General features: G+C 35.8%; 1 protein-coding gene across 1 annotated transcript in view; it reads left to right on the forward strand.

Annotated features, from left to right (window-relative positions):
- The first annotated feature begins 2,048 nt into the window (after positions 1–2,048).
- The window catches only part of Bap170 (Brahma associated protein 170kD), a 33,170-nt gene continuing 14,888 nt past the window's right edge, over positions 2,049–20,330 (forward strand). The window contains exons 1-24 of the mRNA XM_073089530.1: positions 2,049–2,371; positions 2,734–2,824; positions 3,181–3,290; positions 3,758–3,879; positions 4,430–4,639; positions 5,102–5,346; positions 5,745–5,923; positions 6,218–6,311; positions 6,647–6,808; positions 7,527–7,691; positions 8,119–8,250; positions 8,901–9,029; positions 9,607–9,776; positions 10,668–10,786; positions 10,870–10,952; positions 11,326–11,457; positions 13,179–13,253; positions 13,716–13,808; positions 14,111–14,141; positions 14,246–14,295; positions 14,588–15,064; positions 16,523–16,612; positions 18,344–18,385; positions 19,751–19,846. Of these exons, the coding sequence (XP_072945631.1) occupies positions 2,277–2,371; positions 2,734–2,824; positions 3,181–3,290; positions 3,758–3,879; positions 4,430–4,639; positions 5,102–5,346; positions 5,745–5,923; positions 6,218–6,311; positions 6,647–6,808; positions 7,527–7,691; positions 8,119–8,250; positions 8,901–9,029; positions 9,607–9,776; positions 10,668–10,786; positions 10,870–10,952; positions 11,326–11,457; positions 13,179–13,253; positions 13,716–13,808; positions 14,111–14,141; positions 14,246–14,295; positions 14,588–15,064; positions 16,523–16,612; positions 18,344–18,385; positions 19,751–19,846 (3,192 nt within the window). The 5' untranslated portion in view covers positions 2,049–2,276. The remainder of the gene's footprint in view (positions 2,372–2,733; positions 2,825–3,180; positions 3,291–3,757; positions 3,880–4,429; positions 4,640–5,101; positions 5,347–5,744; positions 5,924–6,217; positions 6,312–6,646; positions 6,809–7,526; positions 7,692–8,118; positions 8,251–8,900; positions 9,030–9,606; positions 9,777–10,667; positions 10,787–10,869; positions 10,953–11,325; positions 11,458–13,178; positions 13,254–13,715; positions 13,809–14,110; positions 14,142–14,245; positions 14,296–14,587; positions 15,065–16,522; positions 16,613–18,343; positions 18,386–19,750; positions 19,847–20,330) is intronic.

The following is a 20,330-nucleotide window of genomic DNA, read 5'->3' on the forward strand; positions in this document are numbered from 1 at the left end:
TTCTGATGATCTTTTTCTATAATATGCGCTATGAAGACGTATATTATATTTTTTAGATGACCTCTTTTTGAAAACGTTGTCATGAAACAAACTTAGGGGATGACTACGACATCTGGATTATCGATGATACTCCATAGTATTTGATACAAAATGATGTATGGTATAATTATTTCTCAACAATATATAGTACAATTGACTAAAATGTAATACAATACTTTACATTTTCCAACCAGTGGCAAGTGACGATAGCTTTGCAACACGACGCACCTGCACATTGTCCTGAGCACACGTATGTGACCGCGCGGTATAATTTGTATTCGGTCGTCGATTGTTATTCCAAGGTCGATTTTTATTCGTACGTCGATTGTTATTTCAAGGTCGATTTTTATTCGAACGTCGATTGTTATTCGTACGTCGATTGTTATTCGTTCGTCGATTGTTATTCGTACGTCGATTGTTATTCGAACGTCGATTGTTATTCGTACGTCGATTGTTATTCGTACGTCGATTGTTATTCGTACGTCGATTGTTATTCGAACGTCGATTGTTATTCGAACGTCGATTGTTATTCGATTGTTTTTTATTACTACGAATAAATCGACAATCGATTGTTGATTCCGTCGATTGTCAATTTATTCGATTGTTTTTTTTAGAACAATCGCCCTTCGCTAATAGCGATGCGCGATTGTTACTAAAAACAATCGAATTATTCGATTGTTATTGTGTTCGATTGTATTCGAATAACTATCGAAATTCTTCGATTGTATTCGAATAACTATCGAACAATCGAAATTGTTCGATTGTTGGTCGATTGTTCGATTGTTCGTCGATTGTTCGATTGTTCGTCGATTGTTCGATAGTTCGATTGTTGGTCGATTGTTCGATAGTTCGATTGTTCGTCGATTGTTCGATTGTTCGATAGTTCGATTGTTGGTCGATTGTTCGATTGTTCGTCGATTGTTCGATTGTTGATCGATTGTTTAGTACACGCAAAACTAGTAACAGCGCAGTCAAGCGATACGCGATTGTTACGTAAAAATGGAACTATCGAAGCTATTTGGTTGTTGGTCAACTATTTAGTATACACAAAGCTACTAGCAGCGAGGAGCCCCTAATTTCTGTGTTTAAGAAATCTGAGTCAGTCTTATATATTTGGTGGGGGAAGCGCACGTGCGTCGTGCACCCTTCCGCTGCTTCGTTGCATTCCGTTATTTAATGGTGCGTCCACACCTTGCTTCTCGCACTGCTCACTGCGCCTCGTGGCCACACACTCTCACACCCTACTCGCGTTGTTAACATTATTTTTCTTCAAATATATAGTATTTCACCGAGTAATTTTAATGTAACTATGAGTACATAATTTTTTGTGATTACTTTTATCTATAATATACTGATAATCTTTTTCTATAATATGCGCCATGGAGACGTATATTATATTTTTCAGATGACCTTTTTGAAAACGTTGTCATGAAACGAACATAGGGGATGACTACGACATCTGGATTATCGATGATACTCCATAGTTTTTGATACAAAATGATTTATGGTATAATTATTTCTTAACAATATATAGTACAATTGACTAAAATGTAATACAATACTTTACATTTTCCAACCAGTGGCAAGTGACGATAACTTTGCAACACGACGCACCTGCACATTGTCCTGAGCACACGCATGTGGCCGCGCGGTATAATTTGTATTCGGTCGTCGATTGTTATTCCAAGGTCGATTTTTATTCGTACGTCGATTGTTATTTCAAGGTCGATTTTTATTCGAACGTCGATTGTTATTCGTACGTCGATTGTTATTCGTACGTCGATTTTTATTCGAACGTCGATTGTTATTCGTACGTCGATTGTTATTCGTACGTCGATTGTTATTCGTACGTCGATTGTTATTCGAACGTCGATTGTTATTCGAACGTCGATTGTTATTCGATTGTTTTTTTGTTACTACGAATAAATCGACAATCGATTGTTGATTCCGTCGATTGTCGATTTATTCGATTGTTTTTTTTAGAACAATCGCCCATCGCTAGTAGACACTCGGCTTGACTGTCACACTGTCACTGTCAAAAAGCATCAAAAATCATACTGTTATAGTCTTATTTAAAAAAGTGGAATTTTTCAATTACTATATTGATATATTATTTATATTAGTAAAATATGCAGTCATTAAATGCATTTAAAAGTTAGCACGTAGCAGTTAATAAGATAGCAGTTATTTTTTATAGATATTGCTTTACTTTACTGGTTGTGGAAAAAAGCGCTAAAATGGCAAAAACGCAGATAAATACCAAGTCGAGCAACTATTTGAGGGATAAGGAAACGTTTTTGAAGGACTTAAAGCAGTTTAATGAGAGCAGAAAGTAAGTTTTTGACGAGATGTTATGTTGTTATACTATGAGTGATGAGTTCGACCGACGCCGACTCTTGTCTTTAGAATATTTGTTTTTGAAACATTTTGAATAATAACATTCGTTACATATGATCAGAAATATACTTAACGATCTTAGGGAGGTTTATAGTAGTTTGTAGTCCAATACTCTCTATATTACTTTGTCTTTGTTTTTTATGACACAACCTGAATTATCATACTTAATTAAGAATAGCATTGTTAAGTGCACATTTATATTAAGACATTATCTCTAATATCTTCGTTTCACCGTTTTGCTATAAGTTTCTAAATTTATCATACTATTAAACTACAAAAAACATTTTCTTATTTCAGCATACCATATAAAATACCGGTGGTGAATGGTGTAGAAATAGACTTGTATCTATTCTACTCATTGGTTATACAACGTGGAGGGCTGCGCATGGTACTGTTTTGTTTTATTTCCCATTTCTACAAGCCAAAACAATATATTATATTTTCTAACTTTGTTTAACTGTACTACATCTAGTGTTTTAATTTTAGATAATATTTTACTCTGACCTGATTTCCTGCAATATAATTAGAATTATGTATATCTGATAATCCAAGATTACATTGCATATTTTTAAAAATTTACCCTACAAATCTACATCATTATTCATAAAGTAACAGAGTTGTTTGTTTATATTATAAGACAACAGCTCCATTCAGTTTCTTGTTTCAAATAAAACTGTTATATTTTACAGTGTTTTTGAAATTGTAAACTTAATATATCTTACTTTCTTTTCAAAAATGTTACAGGTAAACCAGAATGACACATGGGACAATTTTATGCGTCAACTGAGATTGCCACATCCTTGCATCAATGGATCTACTTTGTTGCGGAGAATATATGGAATTTATCTAGAGAAGTAATTGTATATTGATAGTTAGTTTACAAATGAAGTGTGTGAAGTGTGGGAATGTGGGATATACATGTTTGTCAATGATGTTATTACTGCTTGCTTTTGTGTTTTTATATATGATGATGATAAAGTTTAATAAAATTAGTCAAATTTTATGTCAATAATTTGCGAGTTGGAAAATTTTGTTTATCGCATTGAGGTCGAGTAAGAAATGGTTTTGTATATTTTTCTTACACTTGCAATTTATAATATTATGTATTTTTTGTATAGTTTCAGTTGACTTACAATCAAATTTTTATAGTACTAAGATAACTTATTTAGATTTTTTTTAAGTGGATTGAATTTTTACTTCAAAATCAAAGAGTCGTTGAATGCCGAGCACCATAATTTTTATTGTAACTATTGTTATGTTCAATTTATCTAAAGTTCTTTTACGGCTATTGATTTTTCCGTTTACGAATTTATTTCTGTAGATATGAACGAGCTAAGGGACCACCAGGAAGGGACGACGACAACGATATGGACGAGGATCCCAGGCGAGGCAGAGGAGGGGCCATGCCCCGAATAACTTTTGGTGGTGGGACATATATTTCAGGTTATCATTTGAGATTGCCAATAATTAACACCTAGAACTGAACAATTGGCAAAGTAAATTCAACTTAAAATATCTCTAGAAATGTTCCTTTGTAGAATCCAATTACCGGGCAGAAATTTATGTTTTTATGAAACATTAAAATATCCGGTCAATATAATGGGTACTTAGTAATGATCCAAAAAGGGTGCAATATGTAGAGTTTAAACTTTTTCCAAATTTAACATAGTAATTCTGCACCATTAATATTTATTTCTTGCTACAGGGTTAATATAGAAAACTGCACATTAATATACTGTAATTAATTTTAAACATATGTAAATATTGTTTATAAGGCAATGGGATATAAATACCTTCATACATACATATTTGTATTGAAAGCAAAAGAAGTTTCCTGGACTGATGTTGAGGGGTTTGTAGCAAAAATAGCAATGTTCTTTATAATGGTCTATCAATATATGATTTGTTACAGATATAAAATTAATGTGCAGTTTTTGACAACCCTAGATACAATTATACTAGATACAATTACTTACACAAGCTTTTTCCTCAGCATCAGGTGAAGCTCTACGGACCGGTAATCGCGTGGCAGGTCCCTCTGAGCGCCTCACTCTGTCCTTGCTGTCTCCGATGCCCAATGAACAGGACTTTGCAGTCAATGTATGCACTGTGTTAGCAGCGGACCACTCTAACAGACTACCGCTGAGCACTACACCACATATATTGGACTTTTTATTGGCACATGCTGGTGTTTATAATCATTGTAAGTAACTTAATTATTGTGTGTCTAAATTAGTAACTAGCATTTGTTGGCGTTACTTTATTAGTTCTTACGATGTTATGTAGCTACTATTATCCATGGATATAGTAATCAACTTCAAATAAAGTCAAAGTTGAACTCATATGAAATATAAAATATTATAAACAAATTTATATTATTGATAAGTAGTTTTTATACTGTAAGATTGTTTTGCTTGATTATAAGAATTGTTTGCTGGAGTGCTCTACATGCTAATTTGATAAGCAATGTTCTGGGTTCGACTCAAGGCCTAGCAGGATGGAGGGCCAAGAGGAAAAGAATGAGTAATATGTAATAGATTTTTGTTTTGAGCTCTGGATATTAGTAACGTTTGCGTCACATAGATAAATGTGTAGCGTGGTATAATCATAATATTTATTACCATAATCTAGTCATAATATCTGTCTTTTTTTTTTAATTACATAGCCAGTCTACGAGACACAATCGGCAGATCATACTACGAGGCCCGCGGTCGATACCCACACGACTTCTGGGAGCAGCGCGCTGGGGGCGGCGGTGCGAAGGAGTTAGCGGACGAGACCAAGTTCATGCAGCCCGGTATAGAGCAACCGGAGCTCATGGTGCAAGCTCTGGCTGCTCATAACACACTGACTGACTGCCTCATGGGTGGGGATAATAGTGAGGATACAACGGAGAAGGTTGCTTATGAAGTAAGTTCTTTTAATTTCATTAAATAAATTTAATTGTTGTAAATTAAATTATAAGACTTTTAAAATTAACAGACTTCAAGTAAATAGTAAAAAGTTATAAAAATAATGCAATAACATTTTATTGCCAGAATAATTTATCTCTATATTTTACTAGTCAAACATTAGTACCACATTTATTACATTAGTTACATTGTTATATTATGTTTTCATGACATGTATATACATTTAATTTAAATTTCGCAAGTCAGTTTCAAATTCACATTTCACGACACAGGAAAGTGTGGGGCTAATTTAAAAGTTCTTACATAACCTGAACAGATAATCCAAGCAGTATGGTTATACTGCTTGGATTATCTGCATTTGGTTAAATGACATACATATTTCTCCATAAACAGGAGATGCTTGAAGATTGGGTAACAGAACCGTCAGAGGAGAGCCAGCTTTTCGCCCCCGAGCTGAGCGGCGGTGCGAGCTGTGTTTACACGCAGCGAGTGCTGCAGATCGCTTCCATCGTACGCTCATTGTCCTTTCATGAAGAGAATGTGCAGTATCTAGCACGGAACACAACTCTTATTAGGTGAGTGAGCATACAGTGTAAATCATTGTACCATTTATTTAAGTTTTGTCCTAATATCAATTAATATTATAAATGAAAATGTGATTTTGTTTAAATGTCTGTTTGTTTGCTACAATTTCACCCCTTAATTATATAACTGTTAAAAATAGATTTAGGATACCTTTAATGCCGAAAAGAGTACCGTTTCCGAGGGATAGGTAAAATCCTCAGACCGTAAGCGAAGCCGCTGGTAGACGTTAATAATATATAGGTTTAACATAAGCATATACAAGTGAAACTGTTAATTTTTTACAGATTTCTTCTACTCTGCGCAAACTGTTGGGTTGGATCTCTTCGACAATGTGGTTTAGACACTTTAGGAAATGTTTCAACTGAGCTCATTATAAAGGTAAAACCAATTAATTATATTATAGGTAATCTATTATTGTTGACTGAACAAAGTTAAAATTATTTGTATTATATTATTATTCAGGCTTGATAAAACATATTTAGTTTTGTTTATAAGCACGCAATCGTTTGTTTATTTTATACTCCACTTCTCTTATACTTTGTCTCTGGCTGGCTAAATAACGCTAATGTAATGCACCTTAGCGTTAAAGCCATGTTACCCTTCATTTACCTTACGTTACAACAATCTTAAGCAATGTTTCTTTAGTTTTAAGCCACTTGCCATTGATATTTAAGTCACGTGACGCTTATTATTAAGCTGCGTTACCCACACAGGACCCGGCGACGTGTCTGTTGTCCCGGCACGTGTTGTCGACGATCCAGTCGGCGCTGGTGTCGCCGGACCGCGCGCGGGTGTTGGCGGCGCTCGAGCTGCTGAACAAGCTCGCTCAGAACGAGGCCAACGAGGACGCTTTGCTTAAGGCTTTGGAGGCGAAGGTATGTGGGAATTCAGTTGGTAGGTTTCGAGTACTGAGGAGGACTTATGAGTTCTTATTTAAAATATAATATGATTAGCTGACCCGGTAAACTGCGGTACAAAGTTTACCGGGTCAGCTAATCATATTATTTCAGAATCAGATTCAGAATCTATTTATGGAATATATTTCATATTTACTTACTTTTTAAAACTACCCAGGACTGCTACAAATCTTCTACAAATCAAATTATTCTAAACTAAAATTAGCCAAATCCGTCCATCCGTTCTCGAGTTTTAGCGAACCTACGAACAGCAATTGATTTTTATGTATATAGATTTAGTCTGTTCTGTGATAAATGCTTGAAGTGTTAAAAAACTTGCCAGTGGTATGAATAATGTGAATGGGTTTGATATCGAATAGTGAGAAAGTTGAGTATTTGTTGTGATGGCTTATTTAATAACGAAATTTGCACTGAATTTTGAGAAACAGAACTTTAGTGTAAGATTTTCATTAACAATTTAAGGTCAACTAGACTCAAACCTTTATAAATCTTAATCTTAGACACTTATAACGACTCTCCGATCTGCCTATAGGTTGAATTGTCAATTTTCTTAATTATAAAATATTAAAATTTATTTAACACTTTATTTATTATAACAATTTATTTATTTAACATTAAAGTATGTCATGTTCTCAAAATATATATTTTAATAACTAATGTATATATTATCTTACAGGTGTACAGCGATGTATGCGCGCTTCTGACTCTACGCGATATAATGGTGCTTGTGTGTACTTTGGAGTGTGTGTACGCGCTGACGTCACTCGGCGACCGGGCCAGCGAGGCCGTCGCTCGGGTCCCCGGCCTCATACACACCTTGGTGTCTTTAGTTACTGTTGAGGTGAGCTTGCAACAATAATAGTTATAAAGTATTAGGTCTTTTTATTACTCTAAGGGCATTAATAATTACTCTTTTCGCAAAGGGAGATCTCTCGCAGGGCTTGGTGATCATGCCCGGGGAGCGGCCGTGCTCCGACAGCGTTAGTTCGAAACTTGCATATATGCAGGATATTAAGAAAACTTCGATAGCGTGATTCAGAATACTCGTGGCGCCATCTCTTGACGACTAGCGGGAAGTCGCTACACTCTGATTCTACACAGTATCTAGGGCCCCAGACGTAAGAGGGGCCCTGAAAACATACACCATTTCCATATAACATTACATTACAGTAAGATTTACGCTGTATATTATATGAATTGACTTGTTGATAATGTATTGATGTATGCATGAAAATAAGTGATTAACTGCGTCTAAACCCTCTTGTCAGGCGCAGAGCTACGGTCCGCGCGCGTGTATCCTGATGCGCGTGGTGGAGACGGTGAGCGGGCCCGGCCTGCCCGCCGAGCCGGAGCGCGCGCCGCAGCCGCCGCCCGCCGCGCCGCACGCGCCCGTGAGTACTGTGAGTTCATGGCAGGGGCCCCACAGAGCGGCCCCGCGTGGGAAGCCTGATGCGGGTTGTAATACAACATACTTTATTACAACTATTAATGGAGACATACTTTTCCGAAACGTTCCAGCTTAGTTCTCAGGGGTAGCGGCGCATCTGTGGCCGACTCCAGGTAGGAATATCTAATCCAATCTGGGGTTGATTACAGATGTCCATGGTCGGCAGTACCACTTAACATAAGGTGGACTGCATACTCTCATATTATAAAAGTCCCAAGGGCATAGGCATATTTGTAATAATATTAGTATGAGCAGTGATACAAGATGCACGTGCGTATGAGTACGCGCGCGTCGGACAGCGGACGAACGATGCGAACGCACACGTCGGTCACGGCCTATAGATCAGTTAAGTGGCGACACTATGAATAGCGTGTTGTACGCTGCAGTTGCCCGTCGTATGTCTGCAGCGGACATCTCCATGAAACGCCGGACGCTCTATGAAAGTTTTAGTAATCCTCCTTAAATGATCGCCTAACATGTAAGACAGTTGACATCCACACTGCATGAAAGTAGTGCTTCACTTTGGAAATGGGTGTGGCAGAGGTATTTTCACTATGCTAGTTCTACGACGTTGAAATTTATATATTCTTATTTATTCAACAGCAACAAGTGACACCAACGAAGATTGAAGTGACAGTACAAGCCATCACTTCAACAGCTCCACCGCCGCTCACCACTCAAGCACCATTGTCGTCGATACAACAGTCGCACATACAGCAACGAACTGTACAGGTTTACTATCTTACATATTTAATTATTTAATCATTTACATTAAACAAATTTTAATTTGAAATTAACGTAACTTCTGTATTACGTAAAACATTACTTTATTGATCTGACTATCATAGATTTTTTTTAGTTTAGGATTAGATGACTTAAATACTTCTGTATCATATTTTATGGGTATTTGCATTCTACTTTGCATGAAAACGTCAAATTTTCCCGTGTTACTTACGGTCGTATCTTCTTGGGTCACTAATTAGTTAGAATCCTAATAACTACGAAACTAACAAAGTGTGAACCACAATGGTTTACTAGTGTACAAGTTCCTCCTGCAGCATTTGTTTTGGTGTGGCAGAGCATTGCTGAAAATAAATCCTGGAAACAATACCAACATTCTTATGTTCGCTTGAATCATATTGTATCATATCATAGTATATTGTGCCGTATAAAATCTTACGACCCGCGACGACGCCGGCCACCTGTGATGTGGAGCGGTCACCGTACCGGTCTGACGCGCAGCCCTCTGCGCTCTCTGTGAATGTAAAAAGCGTCTTTTTTATACCGTATAAAATGTTCCTCCCCCCAGGAGAACGAGCATTTCGCCCAAGCGTGGCTGCGATCGACGTATGAGCCGCTGCCGGCCGGTGACAACAGCGCTTGCGACGCGGCCGAGGTGTACCGCCAGTACCTGGCCTGCTGCAGCAAGCTGGGCCGCAAGGGGGTCATCGCGCCCGCGCACTTCCCGAGGCTCGTCAGGTTGGTGGGACAATACTATAGAACGTGTGATAAATATACAAGAAATATCCTACCGGAGAGCCACATTAGTAAGCGCGGCGTGGCCAAGGTGTACTATCTATACCTGATCTTTTGTAGTCAAGCTGGTTCGCAAGAGTGTCACTCAGCACACTTCGTAAGAGTCGGTAAGTTAGTGGGACATCACTAAAGTAAAGTGGTAGAGTCTGCGCCAAACTGCTAGTCCGCTCTGAAGTTGTGCGCAGGTGTACTCAGACAGTCAATGCAGTTGAATACAACTACAAGCATTTATTCCGAAACAACGTAAGGGCGTACTAACGCAGCTATGTCCCCGCGGGAGAGAGCGGGCAGCGGAGATGGGTTCCCACGCTGTCTTCGTCCCGCTAATATCTACAATTTACTATTCGACGCAACTCGTTTCTATATTCAGAGCGGACTAGCAGTTTGGCGTGGACTATAATAGATATACGAGGGAATTGCTGCCAGCCGGCGAAAACTGTTCACGCGACGCGGCTGAGACTTACATGCCTGGTCTGTTGTAGTCAAACCGGGTCGTATAGCGTCATCTGGCCAGCAGACTTTTCGAGAGTCATGAATTTAGTAGGACATCACTAAAGTGAAATCAAATCAAATCAAATCAAATCATGATCATAAATCAAATGATTATTAGTGGGCTTGAGAGTGGTAGAACCTTTGGTTCTTCGACTCCAGAGGCATCACCGCTTTAAAATACAACTCATGATATAATATTTAAATTTGACCAAGAATGTTATTATTGTAAGAGAACTAATTGAAAAGTTACTTAATTTTACTATTAAGAAACAGTCTATAAAAATATATAAATTATACTAAATGTAAGTGTTTATTCTAAGTAATAACCGTGTATCGTTACAGAACGGTATTCGGAGGTACAGTCGGACCCAACAACGCAACGACATCGACGGGAGAAACGCAACAAGTTTACATCGGTATACGTTCGAGGAATGTACAGAACAGGACAAATCCCCCAGTTGGTGAGTTATTCTTTATTATAGTTCAACTTTATTTGTGCTCTCGAAAGTATTCACGAATTATATAAGTACTGTCGTTTTCACAGGGCCGTCTTCGCCAATATTGAAAGCGCAGTTGACGAACAAGCCCACCGTGACAGAAGTTAAGCCAGTAGTAACACAACCGCAGGTATGTAGAAACTACTAATAATAACTAATAATGTACTTCAGTGCTGCGGAAATAAAAACATTTTTTATGATTAATATATTTTCATGCAACATAGTTTCAAACTTAGAGCTAACCTAATGACGTATAAGATTGGTCTTCATAATTCGTGACATGCTAGGTGAATTTTAGTATTTAGTTATTTTGTTAATGGGTATTGGCATTTTTTTCTCAGAGGGGTAAAGACCCATAGTCTACAACGTAAGCAAAGTGCGAATTGGTAGACTAAATATGCCTTTAAGAACCCCCAAACGTGTAGGTTTTCTCACGATATTTTTGTTCTCCATTAAAACAAGGGATTATTTGTAAATGGAACTAAAATGCAGTGTATTTCCAGCCCCCACCCCAGCCGCAACCCCCCACGTCGCACCCGCACCTGTCGCAGGCGCTGGAGGCGAGCCCGTCCAACACGACGCTCATTAAACACCTGCTCGCGCATAAAGTAAGCCCCGCCCACCAAACCACGCAAGTAAGTGCATACTAACAATACTAACTGTATGATTTTTGGCGTTTTCGTTTATTATGTGCGGTGCAGAGGTTACGGTGTGGAATATACATGGCAAATAAAAATGATAATTGATTAAAAAGTAAAACTGTGTGAAATGTATTTAAGTTTCGTTATATAATATAATTGGTTTTAATACTTTTGGAGGCAATACATATAAAATATGTCAGAAATAAAAAAAAACATTAGCTCATCCTTAAAGAAATTAAGGGGATGCTGTAATTAATTAATTTGTCTATAATGTTTTTGGCGGGATTTGTACCCATGTGTATTTCACGCCGCCTTGTGCGTATTATTAATTTGATTTATTTGTTTACATTGTTGCGTATCAAAAGTCGATTTTATTTTTCTTAGAATGCATATTTCGGATTGATGCAGAGTTTATGTAGCCGCTTAATATATAGACGATCTGGAAAGTAGTAATGAGTGTTTTATTGATGGAAAGGAAGATTTGTAAGAGGCGTTTTAATGTATTTCTTAAGGGTGTCTGTTAAATTGGCGTGGGTGCACGTTCGTGTGTTTGTATTGGATCAGTCGTTGAACTGGCACACAATGTTCCATACCATGTTTTTTAAATTTTATAGTATTTCCTAATATTGTTATTATGGCAGCTGTAGAATATGTACTTCATTGTGTACATTGTGAAAATTTTAAATGTCTTTCTATTGCGGTTCAATATTTAATTTAGTAATTTTTAGTATTTACCTTTTTGCCATAGCAATACAGGTCAAAAATGTTAAGTGTCTTTCTATTACGCGCCAGTTTTAATGGACGTACGAAGCGACGTATCTGTGATCGACTGAAAGTGGAACTAACTTTTGTGTAGTTGGTACCATATGTTCGTAAGGACATCAGGTGGACTGTATGCTCTGTATTACTGAATTTTAATACTCGTTCTTTAAGAAATACCGTCTCTAGATACGTATTTCGTTATGAAGTGTGCGAGAATATTTTAATAAGATTTTACTTTTTTGTTCACGTTTTTGTTTGTATAATAGAATAAGAATACTGGTAAAGACCGGAGCCCGAAAAATTATGGTAACACCAATTTTATAAACATTATGGAATAACCATGGAATATATAAAAAAAGAAATAACATACTTTTGCATGCGTGTTCAAATTTGAACAAGTATCAAGACTTAGTACTGTTGTGTAGTAGTGGCAGTATTTTGTAGTCAAGCATGGCAAAATAAGAAACATATAATATGAACTAACAGAGATTAATTTCGTTGTAATTTTGAAATTGGCATGCAGTGGAGCTTTTTGTGAGCATGCACATCAGTTTTCTTTGTAATTGGCAGAAAAAACTGGGTTTTATAATTAAGAGCTTTTTAAATGGAAGTTTGAGAAATGATAAATATATTATGATTATTGTTGTATACAGTATTCTTGGGCGGTAATTTACTGTCGATAGGTACTTTATGGGAACATGTATGGAAAAAGTATCAAGAATTTTACATTAACAAATTACGTTAATATGTCAAAATACGAGTAACAAGTATTAATTACCTAGATTCGTAACTGTTAATTAATATAATTAGTTTTTCATCAATCACAACATACGCTCAAAAGTAAAGTTTCAAAATGGTGTAAAATTCGTTACCGTTTTTAAAAAGTAAGGGGTTATAAAATCATGGTCTCTTAACTGATTAATCAGCGTTTATGTATTGTTTTTGCGACATAGGTAGCACAGAGACAACAGAGTCAACAGCGTGTTGTTCCTTCAACATCTGGCACTGTTATAATACAATCAGCTCAGGTAATACAAATATATTCCTTATTTCATTTTAGGTTTTGTTTTTTTAAATTTTAAGCCAATATTCCGCATTCGAAAGTGGTAGAATCCTCTTTGGATCGAGTCCTCCGGCACCTCCGCCACACCTATTTCTGTCTAATAACAGCAGTGTTAAGTACTGCTGTGTTGTTTGTGCTATAGTGTTGAAGGGTTGTTTTAGAGAGACATATTTTTCGAGGTATTCCTCCTTGGTCCTTAAAGGATAGTGGCGTATCTGTGGTCAACCTCAGGTAGGAATATTTAATCCTATCTGGAGGGCAGTAGGAAATTACCATTAGGTGGGCTGCATGCTCCTCTGCTACTCCTATATTATAAAAAATAGCGAGAAGAAAACTGCACTCAGCTCGAATACATTAAGAGATTGTAACCAGTTGACCATTATAAATGAGTTATGTGACAGATATTTAATCATAATTATATTTGTAGGGCATGGAGTTGGACCCAGAGGCGTTAATCAAGTGCACTACGATCACTCCTGGCGGCATCGCCAGTAATACACCGACGGTGCAAGGAGATAAGGTATGACATATACAATATATACATACACAATTATTTAATTTTGTTTATGATTAAACAATATAATTGCATCTCATACTTAATATTTAATTTTCCATTCTCGTCTATTCTCATTTACATTCTAGTCTATTTAACACCCATAATAACGACCAGTCTTTGTCGTTATATTTTCAGGTTGTAGAATACTACTTTTTAAAATAAAACTACTTTAGACATATTAAACTATAACATATTATTATAACTATGAAATTAAAAATATTAGCTAATTGAAACAAATATTAATTCTTGATTTGTTTTCTCTTTAGGTCTGCTTAAATGCATCAGAGGATGTCGGAGGTCAGTTTGGTATTTGTACAATATTTTTGCTTATGTATTAAGTTTGGTTGTTATTTTATATTAAAGTTTCCTATTAAAATGTTATTGTACTATTATTCTTTCAGCTTCCAAAGATGATTCGATGCAAATGCAGATAGACGAGCAAGCGATTCTTGTAAGTAAATTTAACTCTCATAATATAATGTCTATTCCATAACTCACTTAATTCATTTACCCCTCTTATACATAAAAAAATGATATCGATTTTTTTGTTTCCTGCGGAGGCGGAAGAGAAACGCTCCGTGAGTTCACATTCTAAATTATAACTTTTCCTTTTATGTCATAACCTTTTTTGGCTGCATTATTATTTTGTGCATTGTCTCGTATATTGGCATCAAATTCTATTGTCTTTGCTCGTAACTAACAAAAAATATATAACAACAGTATTATATTTCCGTTTCTTTCAGAAGACAGCGCAAAACAAAATGCTGGCCGACTTACTAGAAAAGAAATCCAATCCACCAGTTCAAGTGGTGCAAATGACGCCTCAAATGAACGCGCCGACCATACAGATAACGGAAACCGGTCAGATCGTTCAAGTGAAGCCGGAGACCAACTCAATCATTCAATTGAACCCCGAACAAGGACTGGTGCAATCAACACCCTACTTTCAAATTAAGAACGAACAAGGCCAACTAATACAGATAAAGAATGAACAGGGGCAAATCATTCAACTGAAGAGCGACCAGTTGCAAGGGCTGTTGCAGTTCAAGAACGATCAGGGACAACTCGTTCAGCTGAAGAATGAACCCACCGGTCAGATCATTCAAACAAGTGTTATACAGACAACGAAGGTGGATAAGGAACAGATGGATACAATGTTCACTGACCACTCTTACACTGAACCGCCGAGTAAGAAAATCAAGTTTGAGGACAAGAGAGACGTAAGATTTATTTTTAGTTCATTCGTTCATTTTATTCAAAGGTACAACTCTACGTAAGCCGTGGTAGCACTATCACGTTTGCTTCGACCTTAAAACAACGGTGAAAATTTCTGGTTTAGAGGTTGTGGTGAGGCAGAGTTACAAATATGAGGATTTGACTAGATTACGACGCATCTGTGATCAACTTCAGGTAGGGTTTCTAATTGAAATATTAGATGTCATTCAATCTCTTGCAGCGATAACTTACCACCAGTTGGACCGTATGTCGATTTTCTTTAACTATGTATGGTGCGACCCAGTTCTTCATATAGGTACCATCGCGTAGCAGCAATGCGCATTGGAAGCTCAATGTTGTTCAACGACCATTATAGCGATTTGACTAAAGGAAGTGCTTGACCAGGTACAGATTATAGGATTTCTTTAGGGGCCAGGAATTATCAGGTATCTTCAGTTTATACCTATGGAATACATATAATATTTTAGGTTGACAATAGAAGTGTATTGGCAGCAGTGATTGCATGAAATCAGGTAAATTACAAAGCTACTACTGTTAGGCTTTGTTAGTACTTATTACAGATTTTTTGAAATCGGCAAATTAAAATACATGCCTGTAGCGATATCCATAGAGATTACTTAGTGATTTAACCCAATGTTGATTGGGATACACCAGTGCCACATATTAGAATAATATGTTACACATAATGTATGTATTATGTATTATAATGTATTATGTAAAAGTACTTTTGTGGAGGAAACCTTTGTGGTTCGACTCCGGCGGCATTACCGCCTGTTTCTGCCTAATAACAGTAGTGTTAAGTGTTCTGTTCTGGTTTGAAGGGCGTAGTAAGACATACTCTGCATACAACGCATTTGTCGACCTCAGGTCTCGAGTATAATCTTATCAGGCGTTGATTACGGTCTAATCAAATCAAGGGGTGGCAGTAGCTTCTTATATTCAGGTGGATTGCACCCCCGTTTACTACTTTTACGTTATAAAAAAATAAAAATAAAAATAATCAAAACGATTAGGGATAGATATTAGATTATAAGATTATATTCGGAATTTTGTTTTTGTTTTGTCTATTTCTCTTTCAACTCGCATCACACTTCTGTCGCAATACTATTTTAGTTGATAGAAATACGTAGGGTTGAATTAAGATTACAATTTATTTTTTATTAATTCGAAATCGGCTCACATAATCTGAAGATATGGGAACGGGGACAAAGGCGCCATGAATAAATACGCGAACTAACTCAAAATAGATAAAATCATTTAGACGTTTGTCCGGCCGGGAGTCGAACCGCGACTGTATAAGATAGGATAGCTTAACGTTAGTTGTTTCCTATGAGAAGTCACGGTTGTTTTAGATTGAACATAAGTAATATTTCGCTTCTCATACAAAAGTTAAAGGGAAAAAATCTCATTTTGAAAAAGAATATTGCTTTACTTTTCCACAGACAAATACACCGCAAGAGAGTGTATCAAAGACTGCAGCTAATTTATACGCGGCCCTAGCAGCGTCCGCTTTAGAGGATGAAGATGATTTGGTAGGTCATAGTCACTATATCTTCTCTTAACATCGACCCAATCGGGTTTTAAAATCATCCGGGGAATAGGGATATAATGTAAAATAACGCTTCTGTCATTGTCTATAGGTCATGGTATTTAGGGCCGTAAGATTAATAGCAGTTTAAACTATAAATTTCTGTTAGTAGGTATAAAGTAATTCCGTTAATTCATAGGTTAGTTTCCACAAAAATATAAATATGCATTTGAACACTTTTCTAAGTTACAGATTTAGTCAAGTAAACTGTTAAAATGTGACTGCGAAAGATTCACATTTTTTGTTTAACCAAATGCTATTAATATGATGTATACAGTGTACATTTATAAAGTTTATCATTTATGTCTTCAAAATAATGACTTAATTGAAGTTGAATGATGAATGAGAACAATACAATTTTAAGTTATAATAAAAGTTATTAAAACAACACAAATCTGTCATAAATTTTGACAGTATTTTTTGACATAATGTGTCAATATTACGACAGTTAAACATTGTTATGAGGTTTACTATAACCTAAGCCGATTTATTCAAATCGATGGTTTAAACTATTTGTAAACTTCCATAGGGCTACGACGTTAGTAAATAAATATGTAGTTGAAGTTCATTTATATACATATTTCGTTTAAACTACAATTAACTTTACGGCCTTTGGGTCAAATCGAGCATTCTCATCCCTTTTAGGAGTACAGTTGATTCAAATTAAAATTAGTACAAAAAGCGCCATGTATACTAACGCTTCTGGTAGAATAATGTCGATTCGAATATTTTGAGCCGTTTTTTACAGTTAATAATTTTGAATTTTATTTTTAAACAATTAACCAATAATATATAAAATAAGTACTGTTTTGCTTTTATAAAACTGCTGCTTCACTTTGTAATACAGTAATTATTATTAATAATACTAATATTACTATGTTATTAGGTAAATATGATTATATTACAGAAGTTTTTTTCTAAAACAGTCGAAATAGACGAGGTTTGTTTGCACAAAAGTTTAGGTAGGTAATTTTCTAAAGTTTAAATCTTAAAAATTACATATTTTTGGGTCGCTGAAAGTCGTATCATAAGTAATTGACTATTATTATAAATGTGCAACGTTTATATTATGTCTTAAAATGTAAAGCGTTTAAAAATATGTTATGGATTTATTAGGTATAAAACGAATCCTAACAAATAAAAAATATAGGAATTTTGTGAAACTAGAGTTTATTTTTATACAAAATACCGCTGAGATGCAAAATTTAGGGCCTAATTCTATATAACGTAGTCTCTCTGCATATGCGTCGAAATGTGAAATATAAAAAAATATATGATATGAAAATTCGATACGAATTGGTGGAGGATTTTCCTCATGCTTTTCTTGAATTCCTTACTAAATTTTGCTGCTTTGTATACGATGTGTAAAAACTTGTTTTAGGTTCAATCATTCCATTTTCACAATATTCTATTACTCTGTCTAAAACAGCATGAACTTACACCAGTTGTAGTTCAAAACAGGAATTACGCATAAGATTTCTAAATTTCATTTCAAGTTACCATTACTAGTATTATTTTTTGAGTTATTTTTTATGAATTTAATTTAGTCGAAGAAGTCGCGCGAACTATACTAGGAATATAGGAATTTGGGAATAACAAAACGTATAATAACAATGTAATATGTATAATAATCTTATAAATATTACCTTTCATGTCTACCCCTGCCGGATTATAGAGACCCCGCAACATAGTAATAACAGGATCTCTACGTCCTAAGGTTTTTAAAATCACTTACTAACATATATATATGTATGTGTCAGCATGTGTAAATAATATGTAGAAATTGTAAGCATTACGAATGCTCAACCCGCTGTGTTTGGCTTGCATTATAATTGTATTTTGAATAAAATGTATATATATGTAAAGCTAAAATTAACTAAATATTTTTTCTTGAGATTTATTGACAACTTGTAAAATAGACGAAGTAAGCAAATACAGCCCTTAAATCATTGTTCTAGCAATTAATAGACGTCGGGTCAGTGTTAAGTGTCCAAATTAAAAGTACAACAAAACCCAGAAACATACTATAGGGTTCGTACACAAAACTGCGATGCGACGTCGCATCGCAAAAACGCACAGTGGTTGTTGTTGTTGGTCACCCTGAGAGACGCTACGCCGCACGATATCGCATCGCAGCAATTCGCATCGCAATTTTCTGCGTTGCGAATTCGCATCGCGTCGCATCGCAGTTTTGTGTTCGAGCCCATAATAGCGTCAGTCGTCTTTTGTCAGAGCAGTAGACCAAACGTCAATAATGCCATTTTGCGTGCAAAATAAAATATGTAAAAATAAACTTAAGACGCGGCTTACGATATTTTTGCGATGTTAATTTGAAGTCGATACAAGAACAAGAGAACTAGTTATTATTATTAAAACAAAACTAGACTGCTTGAAAATAAAATCCTACAAATGTAGACAAATTCAACACATTTGTTAAAATTCGTTTAGTCTTTCGAATAAAACATTGTTCTTCACTTTTGGGTAAAAAAAGAATACCGCTAAAGCATCTGTTTGATTACTTCGTCTATTTATAAAAATACTAATGAATTTTCATGCTCACTGTTAAAATATTTGTGTTGCTTATTACTCGCTCAACTGTGTAATGCTCGCATCTTTGTGTGGATTGGTATTGATTGGTAAAATGTTTTTATTCCTTAAATTATATATGTAAATCATAATGATCATCATGTATACTTATTTTATCTCATGTTAATGGTGACTACTGACGATTATCACTTTTAGGTTACGATTACAATTACAAATTTGTGTCATTTTCCTTAATTACCTAATTCTAGAAGAAAATATGTAGTTTCAATTAAAGTTGAAGTTAAATACTTCATTGAGCTTATTAGTCAAGAAAAAGTATGTAACTTTTCAGTGAATGACATGATATATTTTTTTTAAATACACATATTTTGTTCAATATTAATTTTTAAATAATAATATTTCGTAACAATTGTAATCGTAATCGTTTCATTACTTTGGCATTATAGGTATTATTTTGCCCAAAAACATAATAATTGTCGTCTAGTAGTCATTAGTTTCTCGTAAGCCGGTATGTTTATTTGCGTTTGCTTGACAGCTACCCCCGAAGCAGGAGATAGAGGTTATCCAACAGCCCTTGTTAGTCGCCGGCACTCCAGACGCTCCCGTTATAATACAAGAACCGATTTTACAGGTATTTTTTTTTAGTATATAGAAGTGTACAAATCTGCGTCCTACGACTTATGTGTTGTGTTTTACAACGCTGTGTCGGTGCTGTCCCTGTAAGTTCGGAATGACGTCACTTTATGTCTACAGACAATGAGCGTGTCGTGTCAGACAAAATTATTATTATTCTTGGATTTATTACACAACCCGCGGTGTGAAGTTGTTGCTGTACTGGTCTTATGTGCAGAGATTCGGGTTCGATTCCTGGTTAGACAAATACCTAAATGATGGATTTAGATATCGGTTTTGGGTTTTCCTCTTTGTTTATGATCATGATACTCAAAATCCTGGTGTGGGGCTGTGAGTGTAGAAGGAGTATTATTTTCTTTCTATAGAATATTATGGCAAAGCCAGTGAATGCGCGGTCGTATTACGGAAGATACGTTAATACGTTCTTACACATTATATAGAATGATATGCCAGAAATGGCCCGTGTCTGATACGTTACATGC

This window comes from Epargyreus clarus, unplaced genomic scaffold (assembly GCF_041222505.1).
Source record: "Epargyreus clarus isolate Ecla_fem2 unplaced genomic scaffold, WU_Ecla_fem_2.2 ptg000029l, whole genome shotgun sequence".
In the NCBI taxonomy this organism is placed as follows: domain Eukaryota; kingdom Metazoa; phylum Arthropoda; class Insecta; order Lepidoptera; family Hesperiidae; genus Epargyreus; species Epargyreus clarus.